We start from the raw sequence: 20,038 nt of genomic DNA on the forward strand, positions 1-20,038 counted from the left end.
CTGACCTCAGTGCACTCTAATGCTTGAACTGGTGCTTCGATAGCGTCTGTTAGCCCCGAGGGAAATCTGCTACAGGTGTCCTGGGCACTGCCATGTGCGGGCCTGGTTTCGCCAGCGCAGACTCCTGCCCCTGCCACCCGTGTGGCTGGCTGCCCATTTCCCTCCGTCCCCGGCAGCGGACTGGCACGCCTGAGTCTCTGCCCATCTGATAGCCATTGAGAGCTGGCTTGCTCGGCATGTACTCCTTTGGTCTGTGCAGTGGGCCCTGGGCCTGGCTGGCACCTGCGGTCCCGGAGCTCGCTGTGCGGGCCTCCACATCTTCCTGCAGGGCTGTCCCCCTCCTGGTTGCCCTGGGGGATCGGACTGTCATCTGTTTCTCCCTGTCTGGGCCAGTCACTCACTTTGCTCATGGTGTCCTGTTATGCTGGGGTTCTAAGTTCTGGTCCTGCCAGATTGTCCCTCCTGCTTCTTCCTGGGGGACGCCCCCATCCTCCCTGGCTTAGTGACCACCTGGCCCCGGGGGTGGGGGGAGGCTGGCTCTCTATCTTCACGCCTGTGACGCCCTTCCATCAGGCTGCCTAGGCTGAGTCCACGGCGCCACGCCCATGGGGAGCCCCCACCCGGGACTGCTCACAACACTCCTCCTCGCGGGCCTGGCCCCACCTGTCACCTGTCAGCCTGGGATCATCAGGGCCCAGCAGGGAAGGCCACTGTCCCGCTCCCCTGCCCTCCCCTTGCACAGGCTTCAGCGCCCCTCCAGGTGTTGCCAGGGATCGAGCTCGCGCTTCCTGATGGATTTTGGGGTCCCTCGTCCTGCTCCTGAGAACCCACTGTTTTGCGTCCTTCTTGTCCTTGCTGTGGCTCTGCCGCCACCTCCCCCGTTGTCCTGGCTGCTTTGGGGCCCAGCCGAGCCTGCCCATTCAGAGAAGCGGCTGCCCAGGAGCCACCTGGATCCAGATCCGGGCACGGTTCCTGTGCTTTGCGGTCAGCCTGGCCCTGGACCATCCGCACACTAGGCTCCTGGGAAGGTGTCCAGGCAACACTAGGCTCAGCCAATAGGAAGCTGTCCTTGTGCCAAGTGCTGGGCCACTTGACAGATGCCACCGAACCCCAGGGACTTTGTGGGTGCCCACTCCCCTAGTACCTTCCAAGTATGATGTGGGTCCGCTGCCTCTGCCGGCCCGTTGGCCTGCCAAGCCCGAGGAGAGCCCATGGAGGATGTGGGGCAGGGCGAGAAGGGGAAGAGGAGGACGGAGGGGGGGAAGGGAAGGAGGGGTAGTCGGTCCTCCCGAGTCTCTACTCCTTGGGCTCTGCGGCTAGCCGTCATAACTGAGGGGCTGGTGGATGCCTTGGGACACATGCCCACGTCTGGACTCGAGCCAGGGCCCCGTGGCTCTCAGTGATCCACTGTAGGGTCTTCTTTCCCCTGGGACTGACCTGCACTCAGTCTCGGCATTCCTGGAGGCCTTTGGTGCATGGTGCTGTGGGGACCACAACCTTTGGGGTCATCCTTGGCTTTCCTGTTGGGGTGTGGGTTGACGAGGCCACTAGGCGCAGAAGCCTCAGCCGGGAGGGGATTCAAAAGCCTTCCTGAGAGTCGCTGAGGCTTGGCCACCTGGGGCTGAGTCTGGGCACAACCCTAGAAATGCTGTTCTACCCTCGTCCGGAACTGCCTGAGGCTCCCCCTGGGTGGGCAGGGCTGCAGACAGCCGTGGGTGAAGGCTGAGGCACCAGGGTCCACCCAGCCACCCGGAGGCTGGCAGGTGGCGGGCACAGCACAGCCCCACGTGCTGACCTGAGGCTCCATATGGTCCTTATGTGGGGCCTTGGGGCATGCTGGCTCTTGGGGCTGGCTCAGGGGTGGTTCTGGTGCCTGAGTCAGGCTTAGTGCCCCAAGCCCGTGGGTCCCTAGGGAGGCCGTGATCTCTGAGGGCCCAGCTGGGACTGCCCTGGTGGATTGGAGCCATGGCCAGAGCCCCCTGATGGAGTCCGGTGGGGCTGGGCACAGGGCTTCCCTCGCAGCATCCCTGTGCCCTGGGACCCCCTGAGGTGAGCCACGGGTGCCGTCCCTCTGCAGAGAGGCGAGGCCCTATCGTGGCCAGTGCTCTTCTGTTCCCTTTTCCTTCTGGCTTCCTCCCTCCCTGTGCTCCGTGGAACCTACTGCCTGAGGCCTCTCCTCCCAGGCCGAGGCATACATCGGTCCCACTGTCAAGGACAGGGACAAACCAGGTCACGTTTTCATCTCCTAAAAGCCAGCGAACACAGATTGCCACACGTTCTGGTGTCATTAGGGACCATCAGCGGGTCGCGCCGGTTTTCCACAAGCTGTGGGGGCTGGGCCCCAGGGAGCCGTGGGAGGCCTGCACAGTGGGTGCCCGCTGATGTGGAGGGGCTCACCCACGACCGTCACCCCCCCCTCCCCGCCGCCCAGCGTCACGAGCCCGCTGTCCCCCAGGTCACCAACGAGATCACGCCGGTGCTGTCGTACTCGTACCTGGCGGTGCTGGTGCCCGTGTTCCTGCTGACCGACTACCTGCGCTACACGCCGGTGCTGGTGCTGCAGAGCGCGAGCTTCGTGGCGGCCTGGCTGCTGCTGCTGTTCGGCCGCTCGGTGCTGCACATGCAGCTCATGGAGCTGTGCTACAGCGTCACCATGGCCGCGCGCATCGCCTACTCCTCCTACATCTTCTCGCTCGTGCGGCCCGCGCGCTACCAGCGCATGGCCGGCTACTCCCGCTCCGCCGCGCTGCTCGGCGTCTTCACCAGCTCGGTGCTGGGCCAGCTGCTGGTCTCGGCCGCCGGCGTGCCCTTCTCCACGCTCAACTACGCGTCGCTCGGCCTCCTGTGCTGCAGCCTGCTGCTCGCGCTCTTCCTGCGGCGGCCGCGGCGCAGCCTCTTCTTCAACCGCGACGCCGCCGCGCGCCGCGGGGCCGCCGCCTCCGAGCTGGCCCGCATGAACCCGGCCGCGGCGCGGGGCGCCTGGCGGGACTGGACGCCGGCGCGCATGCTCCGGGAGCTGGGGGCCACCGCGCGCTCGCCGCAGCTGCGCCTCTGGTCCCTCTGGTGGGTCTTCAACTCGGCCGCCTACTACCTGATCGTCTACTACGTGCACATCCTGTGGAACGTGGTCCACCCCACGGCGGACAGCGCCTCGGTCTACAACGGCGGCGCAGATGCTGCGTCCACGCTGCTCGGTAGGCCCGCGGCCCCGCCCCCCGCGACCCCGCACAGCCCCCCCCCCCCCGACGGCGGTGACCTGTCCTGTCTGTCCCCCCAGGTGCCATCACCTCCTTCTCCGCGGGCTTTGTGAAGATCCGCTGGGCGCTGTGGGCCAAGCTGGTCATCGCGAGCGTGACGGCGGCGCAGGCGGCGCTGGTGTTCCTCATGTACAGCACCAGCAACATCTGGCTGTGCTACCTGGCATTTGTGCTCTTCCGCGGCGCCTACCAGTTCCTGGTACCCATCGCAACGTGAGTTGACCCGAGTGCGGGGCTGTTAGGACAATGTCTGGGCAGCCACTGACGTGCCAGAGCTCAGAGTGGGCAGTGGTGGGCAGCTGGGAGTGGACAAAACGTCTGCGTCTATGAAGAGGTGTCTTTTCTGGAATGTTCCGCGGGGAGCAGAAGGGGTGCGTGCAGGCAGTGCTGAGCTCGCTCAGTGCTGTGCACTCGTTCATGTCCGGGGCAGCAGTGAACTGGGCTTTCTCAGTCGGGCCCAGTCGTCCCGTTGTCCACAGCGCAGCCTGTCTTGGCTTCCGTGACCCTGAGTTTGATGCAGAGCCTGGGCCCCGTGCTGTCCCCTCTGTCACTCCCACGGAGGCTACTGCGGGCCATGGTCACCAGCCGTTGTGAAGCTGTTCTTGCAAGCTCCCTTCCCTGTTTTTGAGGCCCCAAGTCCTACCGTGGGCCCGTCTGTGGTGCACCAGGCCTTTCCCGTCCCCACCCACCACAGGGCAGTGACACACAGCCAGGCAGTGACCAGGTAGCCCTGCTCGCCCTCTGCCGAGAGCTCTCCCGGTGCCCTAGCATTTCTCACACCCGTGGGGACTCCCCTCTGTCTGCCCAGGGATGTCCCCAGAGCTGCCCTTCTGCCCACTTCTGCCTTCCAAACCCTTCTCCACCCCACATCCTGCTCACCGCCAAGACCCTGGTGTGCTTGAACTGACCCTTTCCCGGGGCTGATGCCACACACCCAGTCACACATGTGACTTGCACCCAGTGGGTGGGCCTGGCTCTGTTACCAGCTGCCCTTCTCTTGACCCTGGTTCCCTGCTGGGCCTCACTCCTCAGGGCAGGGTGGGGGACCCTCCTGGTCACCCCGAGTTCGAATGACTGTCCCCACTGGTTCTTGCGCTCAGGCGGCATCCCCAGCTCCTGGCACGGTGGGGCCCCCGACTCTGCGCTCCCCATGGCCAGGGCCCGTTCTTCCCTGCTTCCCGGCACAGCCCCCCTCTCTCAGCGGGCAGATGTCCCGGAAGCATCTCCTTGGCACGCTCCCACTTGGAAAGGGCTCTAGGTCATCTCGCACTGCCATTCGCACTGCCATCCACTTCTTTATCTCTGTTGTTGGAAGGTCTTTGCTGGTTGTAGAAGCCGCGGGGAGGTCAGGTCGGGCACAGGTAGGTGCTGGGGAGAGAGTGGGTGCCACCGCCTCCCCGAAGCCTGGCTGCTGGCTCTCGGGTGTCTGGCCTGACGTGGCTTGGAGCTCGGCCCTCAGCCTCTGGCCCTGCCTGCCCGGCTGCCCACGTCCGCTGACATCCTCAGGCTCCTGCCGGTGCTGAGCAGCCGGGCCCCAGTTGGCAGGGGTGACGTGCATGGTGTTTTCCTGTGACAGCCCTGAGGTCAGCACCCTCTTGCCTACGTGGGCCAAGCTGGTCATCGCAGATGTGACACGTTTCTTCCTCTGCATTGGGATGGTGGCCACAGAGGGTTCCCAGGAGGGGGCTGGCCGGGCAGAGTGCAGGCTTTGGAAAGGAGGTGTTGGCAGATAGCGGGCAAGCATGTGGTGGGCCTGTGGGCGTGCAGGCCTGATGGCCTTCCCGTAGGGACAGCGTGGTCGGCTCCTCCCTGCTGTCAGTGGCCTGTTCGTTTCTGGCCTCTTCTGCTGGGTTCTCTGCTGCACTTGCGTCCACCGAGTACGGGAGGAGCCTCCCGCTGTGTGCCGCTGGCATGGTTCCGTTTGCTCCCACTTGGGTTCGTGGAGGCCGTGGGGGACACGCAGAGTGGTGGTGTGGTGTTCTGCCATGGTGCCAGTTCTCCACCTGACGCGCTCTTTCTCTTGCTCCGTGCGCTGTCATGCTGCTGCTCGTCTGGGCCCGGTAGGTCTGTCGTGCGCCACCCCTGACCCAGCACGGTGGCCCCGCTCGCCCTCGGTCATAATCTTGAAAGGCTTCTCGGGTGTGTCTGCGTCATCGCTTTTCAGAGCTCTAGAGTGTCTCCTGTCCAGTCACTTGTTTCTGGAGGTTTTTCTGCAGCGGATCGGGAGGTGAGCACAGGTTTGTTCTCCTGCTTTCCTTGTTTGTGTTACTGCCGTGTCCCTAACTTACCACATCTTCAACAGCGAACGACCGCGCTTCCCCGAGATGCTCTGCCCGTTCTCATGAGGATGACCGTCTCTGCCCCAGAATTACTGCGAGACGTTTTGAACATCGTCCTGGGGGCACACTTGTCCTCGGTCTTGGATTCACGGAGCCGGATCTCGTTCCTGGGCACGGGGGGTGGACGGCTGCCGGCTGGACTTGCCAAGTTCCTTCGAACTGTGGGCGCCTCTCATTCCCCCCGAGTCTGATTTCGGCCGCTTTCCCATTCAGTTTTCAGATCGCATCTTCTCTCTCTAAAGAGCTCTGTGCGCTGGTTTTTGGAGTGAATACATTCCTTGCCACCGTCCTCAAGACCATCATCACCCTCATTGTCTCTGACAAGCGGGGTCTGGGCCTCCCAGTCCACTCACAGGTGAGCCCACTTCAGCCGTGCTGCCCGGGGGATGCGGGTGTCTGGGCAGCGGCATCTCCCACCCCACGGGCCTGGGGCTGTCGGTCTACTGGTGGGGGCAGAGGGGTTGTGTTCAGGGTTGGCCGGGCTTTCCGGCCAGACGCACAGACTGGAGTGGAGCAGGGAGGGAGGGTGGCCAGATGCCCTCTGACCTCTGTGGCCAGCCCAGGTGCTGTCTGTCCTTTTTGGAGGAGCTCTGACCAGCCCCCATTGTCCCCCATGCCGGCTGGTGTCCCAGGAAGGATGGAGGCCTGGCCGTGAGCCCTTCCCTTATGTGGTCCCAGCTCACTGCCCTCATTTGAGAGCTCTGCCCTTGTCAGTGCCTGTCAGACCCGGCCACTGGCTCACGGGCCAGCTCTCTATCTACCATACATGTGACATGTGTGGGGGACATGATGTTGGTGCCTGCTGGCCTCTCTCCAGCCCCTTCCCTCGCCTAACCCTGAGCGGGTTCTCGGTGCTTCTGAGAGGAGCTGGAGAGCTCTTGTTCCCGGGAGGTCGGGGGACACTCACATGTGTGACTCCGGGTGGTCTCAGCCAAGGCAGGACCTGTCTGGGCCAGCTGGAATGAGCCACAAGATGGTAACCGGGCCCCTGGACCAGTGCCGTCAGCCAGAGGGGCTTGTGGCCTCCCTCTGCCTGGAGCCCGGACACCCCGAGCTTGGAGGGCTCCATAGAGAAGTCCCGACCTCCATCTGAGGGGGCTGAGTGGGCACAGCCTTGGTGACCGCAGATCTGACTGGGAGGAGGTGCTGGCAGGACAGACCTCCTTATTTAGAGACGGGCCTGTGGGGTTTGGGTGTGCCCTTGGGGAGTAGGAGATCTGAACCATCTGCCACTGTCTGCAGGCTTCTGGGGGGCCTCTAGGCTGAGCACTGGGACTGTCCCGCCCAATGGGGACAAGTGCAGCTCACCTGTGGGTCGGCGGGGGGCAGGGGCTGTCCCCTGTGCCTGGGGGCGGGCAGGTGGGGGCCTCGCCCGGAAGCAGCAGCCTTGGCAGGGGACCACCCTTGGCCCCCGACTTTCCACGGAGCCTGGCCTGGCAGCAGCACCTGGGAGGAGACCCCACGGGTCACCTCTGGGCAGCGGGGTTGTTAGTGTGGCTGGACGGAGGCCCATCTCAGTTCCTGGAGGGCTCAGTGGACCCAGCCACAAGGCAGCCCCGACCTCAGGTCGCTACCCCTGTTGATGGCCCTGTTCAGCCTGGGGGGCCCCAGGGGCAGTGTGCCTGGAGGCCGGGCCGTGCTCTGGGGCCCACGTTTGGAAGGGGGGCTGGGGGTTCTTCCCCAGGGGCTGGGCCTTTCCATGTAGTAGGTCCCGGCTATGTCGGGTCAAGTGCAGAGAAAAATACATTGGATTTTCTCTGGCTGGTCTCATTTTCCAGTTAAAAAATAAATGTAGACATGGGGTGGTTAGTTTGTGATCAGAAACGCTGATGGGAGCCACAGGGAAATCCCCGCTCACGTTCCCTGTTCACGGCCGGGGTGTCCCTTCATATCATCCCATGTGCTTTTCACCGTAAAATAAAACAAAAATGGGCATGTTTGGGAGCAACAAAGAATGACAATTCAGGACAAGCCACAGCAAAACCACAGGCGGGCCTGACCCATCCAGAAGAGGGACGTATTTTGTGCGGAAGAAGGAGGAGTTGGGAGGTTGTTCTGAACCAGCGTCCGCTGCAGAAACCAACGGTTCAGGCTGATGGTGGTTTCTCAGTTTCTCCTTAGCCGGGCGGCGGGGGTGGCTGGTGTCTTGCAGGAGATTCCGTGAACTTCGCGGTTGGGGCCCGTCCCTGGTGATTCTCTCCTGCGGGGGTGGCTCTGTGGGGTCCGAGGTCGGCCATGCTTCCTGGAACTGCGGTGAGTGCCAGGGCCCCCTGCCAGTCTCCAGACTCTGCTTGGGCAGGGGGGGGTGCTCACCTTCAGTGACTCTCGGTGTTGAGAGGGACTCAGCGTTCAGGCTGGTTGGAGACTTGTGGGACCCGGGGCACAGCAGGTGGGGCGCAGGCCTGCGTTTGCTTGTTTTTTAAGTTAGACTTTATGTTTGGATAACCATACGTTCCGATGCAGCGCGAGAGGTAATGCAGACCCATGTGCCTGTTCCCACTGTCCCCACCGGACACGCCCTGTGGGGCGGTATCCCTCTGGGGGACTGACCTTACACTGGCGAGAGCGAGAACGCCCCGGCCCTTCAGGGCCCTGCAGTGGCCGTTCCTGGCCACAGCCCTGACCCCAACCCTACAGTCCCTACACCGTTTCTGTATCTTTCAAGAGTGTCACTTAGGTGGAATCGTGGTCTGTCACCTGTGCGTTGGGCTTTCTCACTCAGCCCGCCCCGCCCCCCCGGGATCCACATGGGTCACCATGTGCTCGTGTGTATATGTGTGTGTGTGTGTGTGTGTGTGTCCGTCCGTCCGTCCATCTGTTGCCACCCTCCACTGGGTGGTGGACATGGCGTGTGTGCTTGGTCCCCGTAAAGGACTCTGGGCTGTTCCTGGTTGTTGGCTGTCGTGGACACAGGAGCCTTGAGAAATGAGCGCAGGCTGTGGCTTGTCCAGGTGCGTGCACGGCAGAGCCGTGGCCGACTCCTGGGGACTCCTCTGCTTTGCCTTCCTGCCGGCAGGTACGGGGCGGCAGGGAGAGCCAGTGCCCCCAGATCCTTCCGGGGTCATCCCTGCTTTTTACTGAGCATCTGACTGGCTGGGATGGTGCCTGTTTGTGGTCCCGATTGCGTGTCCCCGATGTCACAAGCCGGGCTCTGCCCTCGTGCACCCCCCCCCCCCCCCCCCCCCCGCACGTCATCTGGCGAGACTGCCCTCCGCTCTGCTGCTGCCTTCCCACCTGGGGCGGCTTGTTTTCACTCTTGGGGTTTGAGCATTGTCTGTCTGTTGGAGGAACTAGTCCTTTGGGGGATTTACACCAGACCCTCGAGCAACACGGTGTGGATTACGTGGGTCCACGTAGACGTAGACTTTTTCAGCAGACCTAGTGTTCGCGACAGGCGTGTTTTCCTGACGATTTTCCGTAGCGCTGTCTGCAGCTGACCGTATTGCGGGAGCGTGATCCGGGGCGCACACGTCCGTGCACACGGTGTCAGCCATGTCACTGGTAGAGCTGCCGGTCAGCGGCAGGTGACCAGTGGTCAGTTGGACATTCCCTGTGGCACCTCTAAGCCCTGCGTTCTCGGGGTCGGCTGTGTCTGGTTCGCAGCTACACGGCGGCTGTGGCTCGTCTTTCTGCCTTGACAGGGTTGTGCAGAGCAGAACGTCTTCATTTTGGCGAGGTCTGATTCATCCGTTTCTCCCGTTACGGATCTGAGTTTTGGTGCCAAGTGTAAGAACTTTTGGCATAACCCAGGCTCTGGAAGTTTCCCCCGGTATCTTTTCTAAAGTTTTAAAGACTGGCCCAGTCAGAAGAGCATGCGAACTCTTGACCCGGGGGCTGTGAACGTGAGTCCCACGTTGGCTGTAGAGAGTAGTAAAGTACATACGTCAGCCTGAAGAAGAAAGACGTAAACAGGGCACCTGGGCGGCTCAGTCGGTTAAGCGTCCACCTCTTGGTTTCGCTCCGGTCATGTTCTCAGCGTCGTGAGCTCGAGTCCCGCCTTGGGCTCTGCGCTGGGTGTGGGGTCTGCTTAAGATTCTCCCTTCCCCGCCGACCCCCCTTCTAAACAACAAAATACAAAAAGCAAAGGGAACAACGTTCTGTAGTTGCGCATGCAAGTCTGTGAGCCGTCCTGAGTTACATGCATGTGGGGTGTGCGGTTTCCGTCAAGGCGGCTCGTCTGCCCATGTCCCGCCGCGCCAGGGCTCTCGTCGAAGAGACGCTCTTCTCCGCGCCTGGGTCAGGATCCGGTGGCGCGTGTCTGCGCGAGTCTGCCTGTGGCTTCTCTGTGTGTCCCTGTGCTCTGCTCCCACCCTTCCCCCGCAGCCTCCCACTCTCTGGCCACATGGGACGCTCCGAAACGGGGCAGACCGATTCCTCCAGCTTTGACATGTTTCTTCAGAATCGTTTTAGCTGTTACAGCATCTTTGCCTTTCTGTGTAAATTTTGGAGTCATTCTGTCGACCTGCCGAAGTCCTGGCTGGTCTGGTGAATGTTGCGCTGAGTCATTTCTGGGAGACGGAAAACCTCTGCTCTGTCGAGTCTGCCATCTGTGGACAGGTGCACTCTCCATTTAGTTAGTTAGAACTTTCTGGGTTTCTTTCAGCACTGGTGGTTCTCAGCATGTATTTACCTGCTGTGTTAGATTTCTACCTGAGTATTTCGTCGTTTTTTCCAGCAGTCGTGAGTGATACTGTATTTTTAATTTTAGCATCTGCATGTGCTGCTAGGGCTGCCGTATCAGAACAACAGAGGGCCGGCGGCTCACACAGACTTTATTTTCTCGCAGTCCTGGAATCTAGAAGTCTGAGACCAAGGTGTGAGCAGGGCCGGCTCCTCCTGAGCAGCCCACTGGCGTGCAGATGTCGCCTTCTGTGTCCTCATGTGGCCTTTTCTCTGTGTGTGTGTGCACGTCTGTGTCTCTCTCCTCAGGACACCAGCCCCGTTGGAATAGGGCCCACAGTTAGGAACCTCTTTGACCTTAACCACCTCCTTAAAGGCCTTGTCCCAGATACGGTCGCACTGGGAGTGAGGCTCTCACAGGCGAACTTTGAGCAGGACACAGTTCAGTTCGTAGCAGTATCTGTGTGTCGCGAACACCCAGAAATAAAGTTGGTTCTCGAATGTTGGTTTTTCACAGTCTCGCTGAGGTCATTTATTGGTTCAGGGGGTTTGTTGTCCCTGTATTTTTAATTTCCTAGTCTTGCCTTCCTGAAGCTGGCTTGAACTTTCTCTGTCTCTTTTTTTTAATTTATTTGACAGAGAGAGATCACAAGCAGGCAGAGAGGCAGGCAGAGAGAGAGAGAGGGAAGCAGGCTCCCCGCCAAGCAGAGAGCCGGATGTGGGGCTTGATCCCAGAATCCTGGGACCACGATCCAAGCCGAAGTCAGAGGCTTAACCCACTGAGCCACCCAGGTGCCCCTCGAACTTTCTCTTTATCATTTCCTTCTACTTGCTTTATATTTCTGGTGTTCATGTTTTTTAGGCTCATGGGATGAGAGCTTTGATCAATGATGAAACTTCCTTTGTGGTGTTTGCGGTTTCAGTGCTATGCGTTTCCCTCCCAGTGCTGCTGTAGCCGCACCCGCATGTCGGTGTGTTGCATTTTCATTTTTGTCCATTCCAGTGTATTTTCTGATCGCTCTTGAGACTTTCTCTGACCTATAATTATTTCAAAGAGTTTTGTTTAGTTTCCAGGTGTTTGGAGATTTTCCCATATCTCTTTGTTGCTGATTTCTGTTTTCATTCTATTTTGTGATCAGAGAATACAGTGTGTCTGTCTTTTAAGTTGATTGAGGTTTGTTTAATGGCCCAGGATGTGGTCTGTCTTGTTAGGTGTTCTGTGGACCCTCGGAAGGGTGTGATTTCTGCTCTTGTTGGATAGAGCGTTTTATAGATTCCTGTCAGGTCCTGTTGTTGAGGACGATGACTTGTTCTCCATCCTTGTGACTTTTGTCTTGTCCCGATGTTGAGAGAGGGGTGTTGGCATCTCTGTCCTCAGCTGTGGGCTTGGCTGTCTGTCCTGTTGGTTCCGTCACGTTTTCGCAGCACGTCCGTCGCTCTTCTGTTTATTGCGTGTGCCTTGGGAATGGCCGTGTGTCTTGGTGGATTGAGCTTTGACCATTATGGAATGGAATGTCCTTCTCTGCCTCTGGTCATTTCTTTTCTCTGAAGCCTACTCTGCCTGCCAGCAACATCACCCATTTTCCTGTAACTAATGTTTGCACGATACATTCTTTCCTGCCCCTTTACCTGTTACCCGACTGTATCGTTGTATTTGAAATGAGTGTCCTGCAGATCGCAGACGGTTGAGTCGTGTTCTTCCATCTCTTGTGCCTTAGTAAGTGGCCAGTTTAGATCATGTACAGTTAGTGTAACATCGAAGTGCTGGAGTTGATGCTGCCGTGCCGTTTTTCTGTTCTTCTCTCAGCTTTTTATCTTCTGTGCCTTCCTGTGGCATGTTCGCACGTTCTTTAGAATTTCATATGGTTTATCTGTGGTGTTTTCTCAGTATATCTCTTAGTACGGCTTTTTTGATGGTGGCTTTTTGGGTTAAATGAGCAGTTTGAGTGAAGTATAGAAGTCTTGCCTCCTACTGTGTCATTCTGTCTCCCACTGTTAATAGTGTCCTGTTTCCTCCGTGTACCAGTACAGCCACATGAGACCAGGTTCTGACGTCTGCTTTAACTGTCCAACATTTAGAAGATTCTAGAGCAGAAGGAAGATCTTCCGTTTACCCATGATTTGGCTCACCATGTTCTTTCTCTTTCCTGTTGGTCCAGGGTTTCTTTATGATTTCTGTTTAGAGCATCCCTTTAAGCCATTCTTTTCAGGTGGGTTGACAGACTTCTCTCTCAGTTTTTCCTTCTTCCAGGAGCGTCTTGATTTCATTTCTAAAGATTATTACTGGATGTAGGCCTCTACGTTGATAGCTTTTTAACTTTGAAAATGTGTTCCCTTCCTTGTGGTTTTCATGGCTTCTGATGAAAAATCCACTGTTTTCCCCTTAAAGTGTCACTTTTTTTCTGGCTGCTTTCACAAGTTTTTACTTTTTCTTTGCCTTTCGTTTTCAGAAGTTTAAATACGGTATGCTGGTCTGGTTTTCTTTGGGTCTGTCCTGTTCGCGGTTCCCTCACTGTCTCAGATCTGTAGGTTTATGTCTCTTATCAGCTCTGGGGAGTCGTCAACCATAATTCCGTCAAGTACTTCTCCAGCCCCGTCCTCTTTCCTTTTGTGGGATTCTCATGACACAGCGTCGTGTCTTTTGTTATAAAGGGAATAAGATCTGCTTGTGACTCTTTGGTCTGTTTTCTCGCTACTCAGAGTTTGTGACTTCTGTCATCCCATCTTCCTGTTCACAGAGTGTTTTCTCTGTTCCATCTGCTCTGCTACAGAGGCCATTCTTTGAGTTTTTAGTTTAGTTATGGCATTTTTAGTTCTATCTTTTCTTGAATGTTTCTGTCTGTTCCTGCTGTGTTACTGCTTGTTGAAGCATTTTCATCTTGGCTGCCTTAAAGTCTTTCTCCGATGACATTACTGTCCGTGTCATCTCAGTGTCATCTGTTGACTGTATTTATTCAGTCAGAGGCCTTTGTGGTTCTAAGTCTGCTGGGTGAGTGACAGAAAACTGGGCATTTTGGATCTTATGAGATCTGGATCTCACTGAAACCCTCCAGTGTAACTGGCTTCTCCTGACACCGCTCTCACAGACGAAGTTGGGAACGTGGGCTTGTCACACCCGGGTAACTGGCTCCCCAACAGCTCTCCTGACCTAGGGGTGGATGGGGGCCTCCTCCTTACTGCTGGGTGGGGATGGGAGTTCTGGCTCCCCAGCTGGTCTCCAGCCTCCCGCACTTAGGAGGTGCATGGGGGCCTTTATGGCTTCCCACGTGGCCTTAGGGGACACATCAGGGTTGGGGTGTTCTTGCTGCTGCAAGTGATGGTGAGAGTTCTCACTGCACGCACGGAGTTGGGGGCTGTCACAACGTGGGCAGAGTGAAAGTCTAGGCTTTCTGTGTGGTCTCTGCTGGGGTGAGCTTTCCAGCTCCCTGTCATGCCTTGACCACCACCACCTGGTTAGAGTCTGGCTGGTGAGGGTGGGTCTGGTTAGAGTCTGGGCAGTGAGGCTAGGTCTTGCTGTAGCCAGGGGCTCCCCTCTGTCAGGTCCCTGTCCTGGGTGCCCCTCTCCTCGTCCTTTGGCTACAAAGAACAGCTTTTCCTTTATCAACTGGCTTTTCTGGATTACTGGTTTCTTCAGATCTAAAAATAAACCCAGTGCAAAGTTAAAAAAGCTCAGGGGACACATGTCTGTGTCCTCGGCTGCAGCGGCCTGACTGGTGAACCGCCCTCTACCGCCCGGAGTGTCCCGCTCATTTCTGTTCTGCCTGTGGCGTCCAGGCTTCTAGCCGTAGTCGGGGGAGGAGCAGGGAGACACTGAGCATCACCCCCCGGAAGCAACGTCCTTGAGGGCTAGTTCCCAGGGTCGATGTGAGGATGAGCTTTCCCGAAGGCATTGGAGAGGGGCGTGCCAGAAGCGGAGCGCCCCGGCCTTGGGTGGGACTCATGCCTGGTCTGGCCCGGGTATGCGGAGATCGTCCAGCACTGTCCAGCCTGGCGGTCGCTAGAGCAGCTGGGACGTGTGCGGCTGCACCTGTCCCCTGGGCAGGAACCAGCCTTGTGCTCGGGAATGCCTGGGTCTTGGGGCTGTGCAGCTGGGCCTCTGGTGCCTCGGGTTGCATGTTCTCGACCAGGCTCTGCACACACAGATGTCCTCAAGCCCTTGGCCGCTGTGGAAACTTGACCCACAGAGGGAAGCACATGTTGTCCCAAAGTGAGCAGAGTGCCTTGGGTGATCACAGAGGCCTCACCGTAAAGGATGTGTGCAGGGTTCTGTGGGAAAGTGGCGGGAGACCCCAGGGCTATGCTGGACTGTGGCCTGGAGGGGAGCAGAGAGCGGGCTTGCCCCCCATGGGACTGCCCCCGGGCCGTCCCCTGACCCCTGAGCACCTGTCCCTGCCCCCTGAGCACCTGTCCCTGCCCCCTGCAGTGCTCCCGTGGCCTCCGCAGGAGGAGGGAGAGCCAGGGACACCTGCAGGGTCCCCGCCCCACTGTGCCCTGCTCCTGCCCCTCTGCAGGGCTGAGCTCACCCCTCCCACCCCACCCCTGCCCCTCTCTCTGCCGCAGTTTTTCATCTACTTCGTGTACTTCCTGGTGCTGTTTGGCGTCTACCTCTTGGGGGCCTTGGTGGTGGTCCTGCGGCATTTCCGGGACGGCCGCCGTGCGCCCCAGCCCCCGGCGCTGAGCCCCGCGGAGGAGAAGGCCATGCAGCCGCTGGCCGCCCAGGAGCAGAGCCTGCAGCCCGAGGCCAAAGCCTGACCTCTGGCCCCAGAGGCCACCACCAGGATCCTCCACTTCTGGGGGCCTTGGCGTTTCGGGACAGACACCCCGTCCATGTCCCCGCCCCTTGGTGTCAGCGATCCAGGTGTCCGGCCTCAGTTACTTTCCAGGGTTCAGACTGTGGAACCAGTGACCAGCAGGGACCCTCCACAGCACCTCCCTGTGCCCTGCGCCCGGGGGCTATCTGCCTCAGGAGGGGCCGTGGCTTGTCTTGCCGGGGCCCGAGGGTGGTGCCCTTCTGCCCTGCTTGGCACTCTGGTCCTGTCCCCTCGCCTGCTGGGACACTCAGGCAGCTGCTGGGACACTGGGGGCTGGGCTGTCCCCACCCACATGTGGTGGGCAGTGGGGTTCACGTGCCTCCTCATCGTCACCCCCCAACCTGGGAGGCGGGCTCTGCTTGTCCCTGGGGACCCTTGACTGGGTTGGGGACTCGGCCCGCAGCATGAGGCTGGGAGCCGGACGTCCGGGCCCCGTTTTCCAGGTACCTGCCTTAGTGCTCTTCCTTTTTAAAAAAAAATTAACCTGAATGAGAAACCTTGGTGGGCTCTTGCGTCCTGTGGGGGAAGCTGGACATTGGCCAGCAGGCCCCTGTCAGGTGGACGTGGGGTCGCTGCCCCCAGACCCCACTTCTCCCCAGGCCTCCTGTGGCCTGCCCGTCCCCAAAGTGGGTTAAAACTGACCTACCTCAGCAGTGGCTGCGGGCAGTGTGGGGCTGCTCACCTGCCAGCCGAGACGGGACCCGCCCAGAGGGCGCCCCTTAGGGTCTCTCAGCACGTTGTGTCCCTTCCAAGATGCAAGACTGTTTGCTCTCCCTGAAGGGGATTAGACCACAAGCCCCAAATGTGGGGGGTGCTCCTGATTCTCTGCTAGCCTAGCGGGGACGGGGGTGGAAGGAGGTGGTCAGGAGGCCAAGGAGGGGCCCCCGGCCCATCCCCTACCCCAGGCCGATAGGTCCCCCAGCTGAGCACAGCCCTTCCCACAGCTCATGGGGTCTGGCCCAGCACATGGGATCTGGCCCCATGCATGGGGTCGGACATCCATGCATACTTGCCCCATGAACCCTGTGGGGCGGGGGCAGAGGACTCGGAGGAAGGGGCTGTGTCTCACCTCTGGTCACTGAGCACATGACGCAGGGCTCTGGCCCGGGGACTCCCGGCCCAGAGAACCCTCCCATCAGTGGCCCCCCCTGTGGCCTGGACTCTCAGCTGGTCCCACACGCTACAGCTGGTTCCCACGCCATGGGGCGAACACGTGTGCGGGGCGCAGACCAGCTCCACGGCCTTGGAGGCAGAGCCCGTGACCACACGACCACGGTGACCGGACCCGCTGCTGTGGCCCACAGGCTGCAGAGCTGAGCAGCTGGGTCCTCGCCCGCCACGCGGCCTGCCCAGCCACCAGTGGAGGAGGGACCCGTGCTGTCCCCTGCGACACTCAGGTGCACCTCCCAATGTCCCCTTTGCTGCGGCCCCTCTCGCACGGGGCTCAGCGAGGCAGGTCCCGTGGAGCCATGTCCTGGCTGGACGCAGGCGTGGCTGTCCTATTTGCCTCCAGACTTTTTCTTTTAAGATTGTATTTATTTTGAGAGAGAGCACAAGCGGGGTTGGTGCTGTGGGGGTGGTGGTGTGAACAGAGGAGCAGCAGCAGACGCCCCGCGGAGCAGAGAGCCGGACATGATGCAGGGCTCGGTCCCAGGACCCCGAGATCATGACCTGAGCTGAAGGCAGATGATTGTTGAACTCCGCGTCCTGCAGAGACGAACCTGGGACCCTGGCCCTGAGCCAGCAGGCTGGGGTTCCTGCTGCAGACAAGGGGACGGGGAATGGGTGTGGGCCTGGTTGGGCTCCAGGAGGTGAAGCCAGGCCAACTTCTGCTTTGGGAAGCCTTGTCCCAGGAAAGGAGCACTGGGCATGGGGTGGCCCCCGGATGGGACGCTACTGTCCCTGGGTTGTGGGCCCCCTCGACACTCAGCATGGGGGCATCTGGCTGGCTCAGTCATTAGAGCTCCTGATCCCAGGGTCATGAGTTTCAGCCCCATCTTGGGGGTGGAGATGGCTTAAAAGAAACTTCCTGAAGGTGCTGGCTGGGTCGAGCTCTACACTGGGTGTGATCTCATGGGTCTTGTGGGCAACCGGGGTGGCACGGAGAGCTGACTGGGATTGGGATAACGGCCTGAGCCTGGGGGCCCTAGGGAGCCTAGGGTCAGCAGCGGGGGGAGGTGCTGATCTTGGGAAACTGCCCTGGCCTGGGGGTGGCCGGGGCGAGGTGGCCCCACCCTGTGCCCATGGCCTGAGCCACCCGGGCAGCTCACAGCTGGGGAGGGAGGGCCTGTTACAGCGCTGCAGCCCCTGGGGTGGCCCAGAGAGGGAGGGAGGCCACCAGGAGCCAAGTCTGCACCTGCGGGGGCCACAGAGGGCCTCAGGGGCATGCACCCTCATAGTGAGTTCCCTTGCCGGGGACAGGGTCTACCCCCAGTCTGACTGGGCCGAGATGGCAGGGACAGGGCCCTGCATGAGGGGGGGGGCGCGAGAGAGTCCTGGCACCATGCTTCGTTTTAAACTTTTTAAAAAATACACTCTTTGGCTTCCTTTTATTTCTTGAGGGTTACATTACACGTGAGCCGTACAAGAAAGTGTCCCAGCCGGGTCCCCACCCTGGGGGGGAGGGGTGCTCCTGCCTGGTGCTTCTACCTCCTGGCCTCCCAGCCGGCCGTCGGGACGCCCGTCCGGCCCATCCGTCCGTCCCGTCCGTCCGAGCCGGCGGAGCCCCTACTTGGAGGAGGAGGTCATGAAGCTGTTCTCGATGCAGAGCACGATGAAGGCATGGTGGCAGCTCGCGGCCTTCTGCTCCAGCAGCCGGCCGGCCAGCAGGGAGGACGCCTGGCCCGTGACGCCCGCAGTCTCTGTCCGCCACGTCTCACAGTAGCTGTTGGTCAGCCGGCGCCCGCTGGGGTCCGAGCCGTGCCACACGCTCTTCTGGGGCCTGCGAGACACCGCAGCCGTCAGCCCCAGACCAGGGCCGGGCTACTCAGGGCAAAGCGGGTGCTTCCCAAAGGCACCTCATGTTGGCTGGATGAGGGGCCTGTGGGGGGGCGCAGAGCTGGCCGTCCTTGGTCCCTGGGGGTCCACCTCCCAGACCACACCCCTGCCGCCTCTGCTGGGGGGCGCAGCCCAGGGAGCCTACCAGGCTGGGTGCTGCAGGACGTCTCTGCCGTCGAAAGAGAAGATGCGGGCCCCAGGCTTCAGCTGGCCCTCGGAGCCCGAGAACAAGGCCTCCCAGCTGGGGAACAGCTCCTCGTCCTGGGAGGGAAGTGCACTGGGCCTTATTCCCTCCATGGAGATGTCCTGCCAGAGGCCGGCCGCCTTGCACGGCCCCCTCCCCCGCCCGGACCCCATCTGGCCTTGAGGAACACACAGTGGTGGACGGAGGCCGAGGCGTGGGGGCCATCGAGCCCCCCAGAAGCATTTCCAAGCCTGAGCTCCGAGGAGGCTGCACGTGCAGGCCTGGCTTTGCAGCTCAGGGGGGGTCTGGCCCTGTGGGAGGCTCTGGGGGGCCCCCAGGGCAGCTGCACTCACCCTGAGGTTGACAATGGGCACGCCGGTGCGGTCGGCTCGGCGCACCACACTGTAGAGGTCCTGCAGCCTCGAGGACAGGAAGGCGCGGAAGGTGCCGGGCAGCCCGGCAGCGCGCGCCTGCTGGAAGCACTGGAAGTCGGCCCCTCGGATGCCACGCAGGCCACCCGGCTGGGGGCTGTTCAGGGCCACCAGGTGCAGCTGCAGGGGCAGAGCTGCGGGGTCAGCCGCCAGCCACTTCCCAGGGGCTGAGCGTGCACTGTGCTGGGGTTCCCAGGGTCCAGAGCGGCCACCGCCAGCTGCCACCCCCGCCCAGCACTCTGGCAAGTCCCTGTCCTTTCCTCCACCAGAGACAGCCAGAGGGCAGGTCCCAGGCCTAGAGAACCCTCCCGGCAGCCCCGGGAGTCCCTGTAGGCCGAGGGCTGGCATCCACACGGGGTCGCTCACCACGGGCTGGTAGTCCTGGTGGGTGTGGCTGTGGGTGGGCCCGCCGGTGGGGCGAGCCGGCTGGAAGTGCCGGTAGGAGCCATGATGTGTGGCCCCAGGGTAGGGCTGGGGGTCCAGCAGACGCGGGGGGCTGGCCAGGATGTCATCTGCCCGCCAGGGCCGCACCGTGGAGTGGGTGAGCTCCCGCCGGGGGTATGGGTTGCCCGCAGGGGGCTGCAAGGCGGCCACCTCGTTGTCCTGCAGACAGAGAGGCGGTGGCAAGGGCCCGGTGCTCCTGCCTGGACGGGCTGAGTGCCAGCTGCCTGTCTGGGACCCGCTTCCTCTGCACCCTGGCACGTGGGGAGCTGCACGGTGGACCCGCTGGCCCTGGGCTGCCCTGGAGAGTTAGGGCGGGAGTCCGGCCAGCCTGATGCCAGCAGTGGTACCTGGGCCTGTGCTCAAGGTCAGGACCACACATCCCTGGCCTTCCAGCCCGTCCTCACCCCTGCACAGACACTCCAGCTCTCTGCCTCCAACCCTGCTCCACCCCACCTCAGAGAGGCGACCCGCACCCCATCCAATCCCCAGCAGCACCGGAGGCCTCCTGACGCACCGCAGTCTGCCTTGGCCTGTATCCCAGTGCCCTATTACCGGGTACCCGCGCTAATGATCTAGAATCACGTAAATCGCCCATTCCCCGCTGTCTCCACCACCTGTCCCCCTGCCCATGAGCTCCACGGGGCCCGGGCCTGCGTGTCCCTCTGAAACAGTTCCTGGCATACAGGAGGACCCAGGACCAGGCTGAATGAATGAACGGATGCGGGAGTGGACCCGCTGGGCTCTGAGCGGACAGACTGGCAGAACCTGGGACACACACCCCCTAAGGCAGCCTCGGCCCCGGGCCGTTGGAGAAGAGCCACAGCGGCAGGAAACCCAAATATCTCGGACCCCCAGGGGTCCGTCTCTGAGCCCGGCACCCTCGGAGGGTGGTGAGCATGGCCCGAAGGGAGGCAGCTTCGTGGTCTGTGCACCCCTCCCACACCTCGCACCCGGA

At 60.8% G+C, this 20,038-nt stretch overlaps 2 protein-coding genes across 12 annotated transcripts in view; one reads left to right on the forward strand and one right to left on the reverse strand.

Moving 5' to 3' along the window:
- Window positions 1-20,038, forward strand: part of SLC19A1 (solute carrier family 19 member 1) — a 38,533-nt gene that overhangs the window by 8,675 nt on the left and 9,820 nt on the right. For 3 of the 5 annotated variants that reach the window (XM_047718169.1, XM_047718161.1, XM_047718178.1), the window contains exons 3-5: window positions 2,456-3,194; window positions 3,278-3,470; window positions 5,810-5,951. In XM_047718169.1, coding sequence (XP_047574125.1) covers window positions 2,456-3,194; window positions 3,278-3,470; window positions 5,810-5,951 — 1,074 coding nt within the window. Of the gene's footprint in view, window positions 1-2,455; window positions 3,195-3,277; window positions 3,471-5,809; window positions 5,952-14,776; window positions 15,524-20,038 lie in introns of those variants that run through there. The other 2 variants (XM_047718147.1, XM_047718154.1) reach the window with 2 other exon arrangements.
- The window catches only part of COL18A1 (collagen type XVIII alpha 1 chain), an 87,222-nt gene continuing 82,684 nt past the window's right edge, over window positions 15,501-20,038 (reverse strand). For 6 of the 7 annotated variants that reach the window (XM_047718133.1, XM_047718106.1, XM_047718100.1 and 3 more), the window contains 4 exons: window positions 19,006-19,242; window positions 18,562-18,759; window positions 18,170-18,285; window positions 17,539-17,968 (listed from right to left, as the gene is read on the reverse strand). In XM_047718133.1, the coding sequence (XP_047574089.1) occupies window positions 17,755-17,968; window positions 18,170-18,285; window positions 18,562-18,759; window positions 19,006-19,242 (765 nt within the window). In that variant the 3' untranslated portion in view covers window positions 17,539-17,754. Of the gene's footprint in view, window positions 15,702-17,538; window positions 17,969-18,169; window positions 18,286-18,538; window positions 18,760-19,005; window positions 19,243-20,038 lie in introns of those variants that run through there. The other variant, XM_047718114.1, reaches the window with a different exon arrangement.

This window comes from Lutra lutra, chromosome 1 (genome assembly GCF_902655055.1).
Source record: "Lutra lutra chromosome 1, mLutLut1.2, whole genome shotgun sequence".
NCBI classification, from domain to species: Eukaryota; Metazoa; Chordata; class Mammalia; order Carnivora; family Mustelidae; genus Lutra; species Lutra lutra.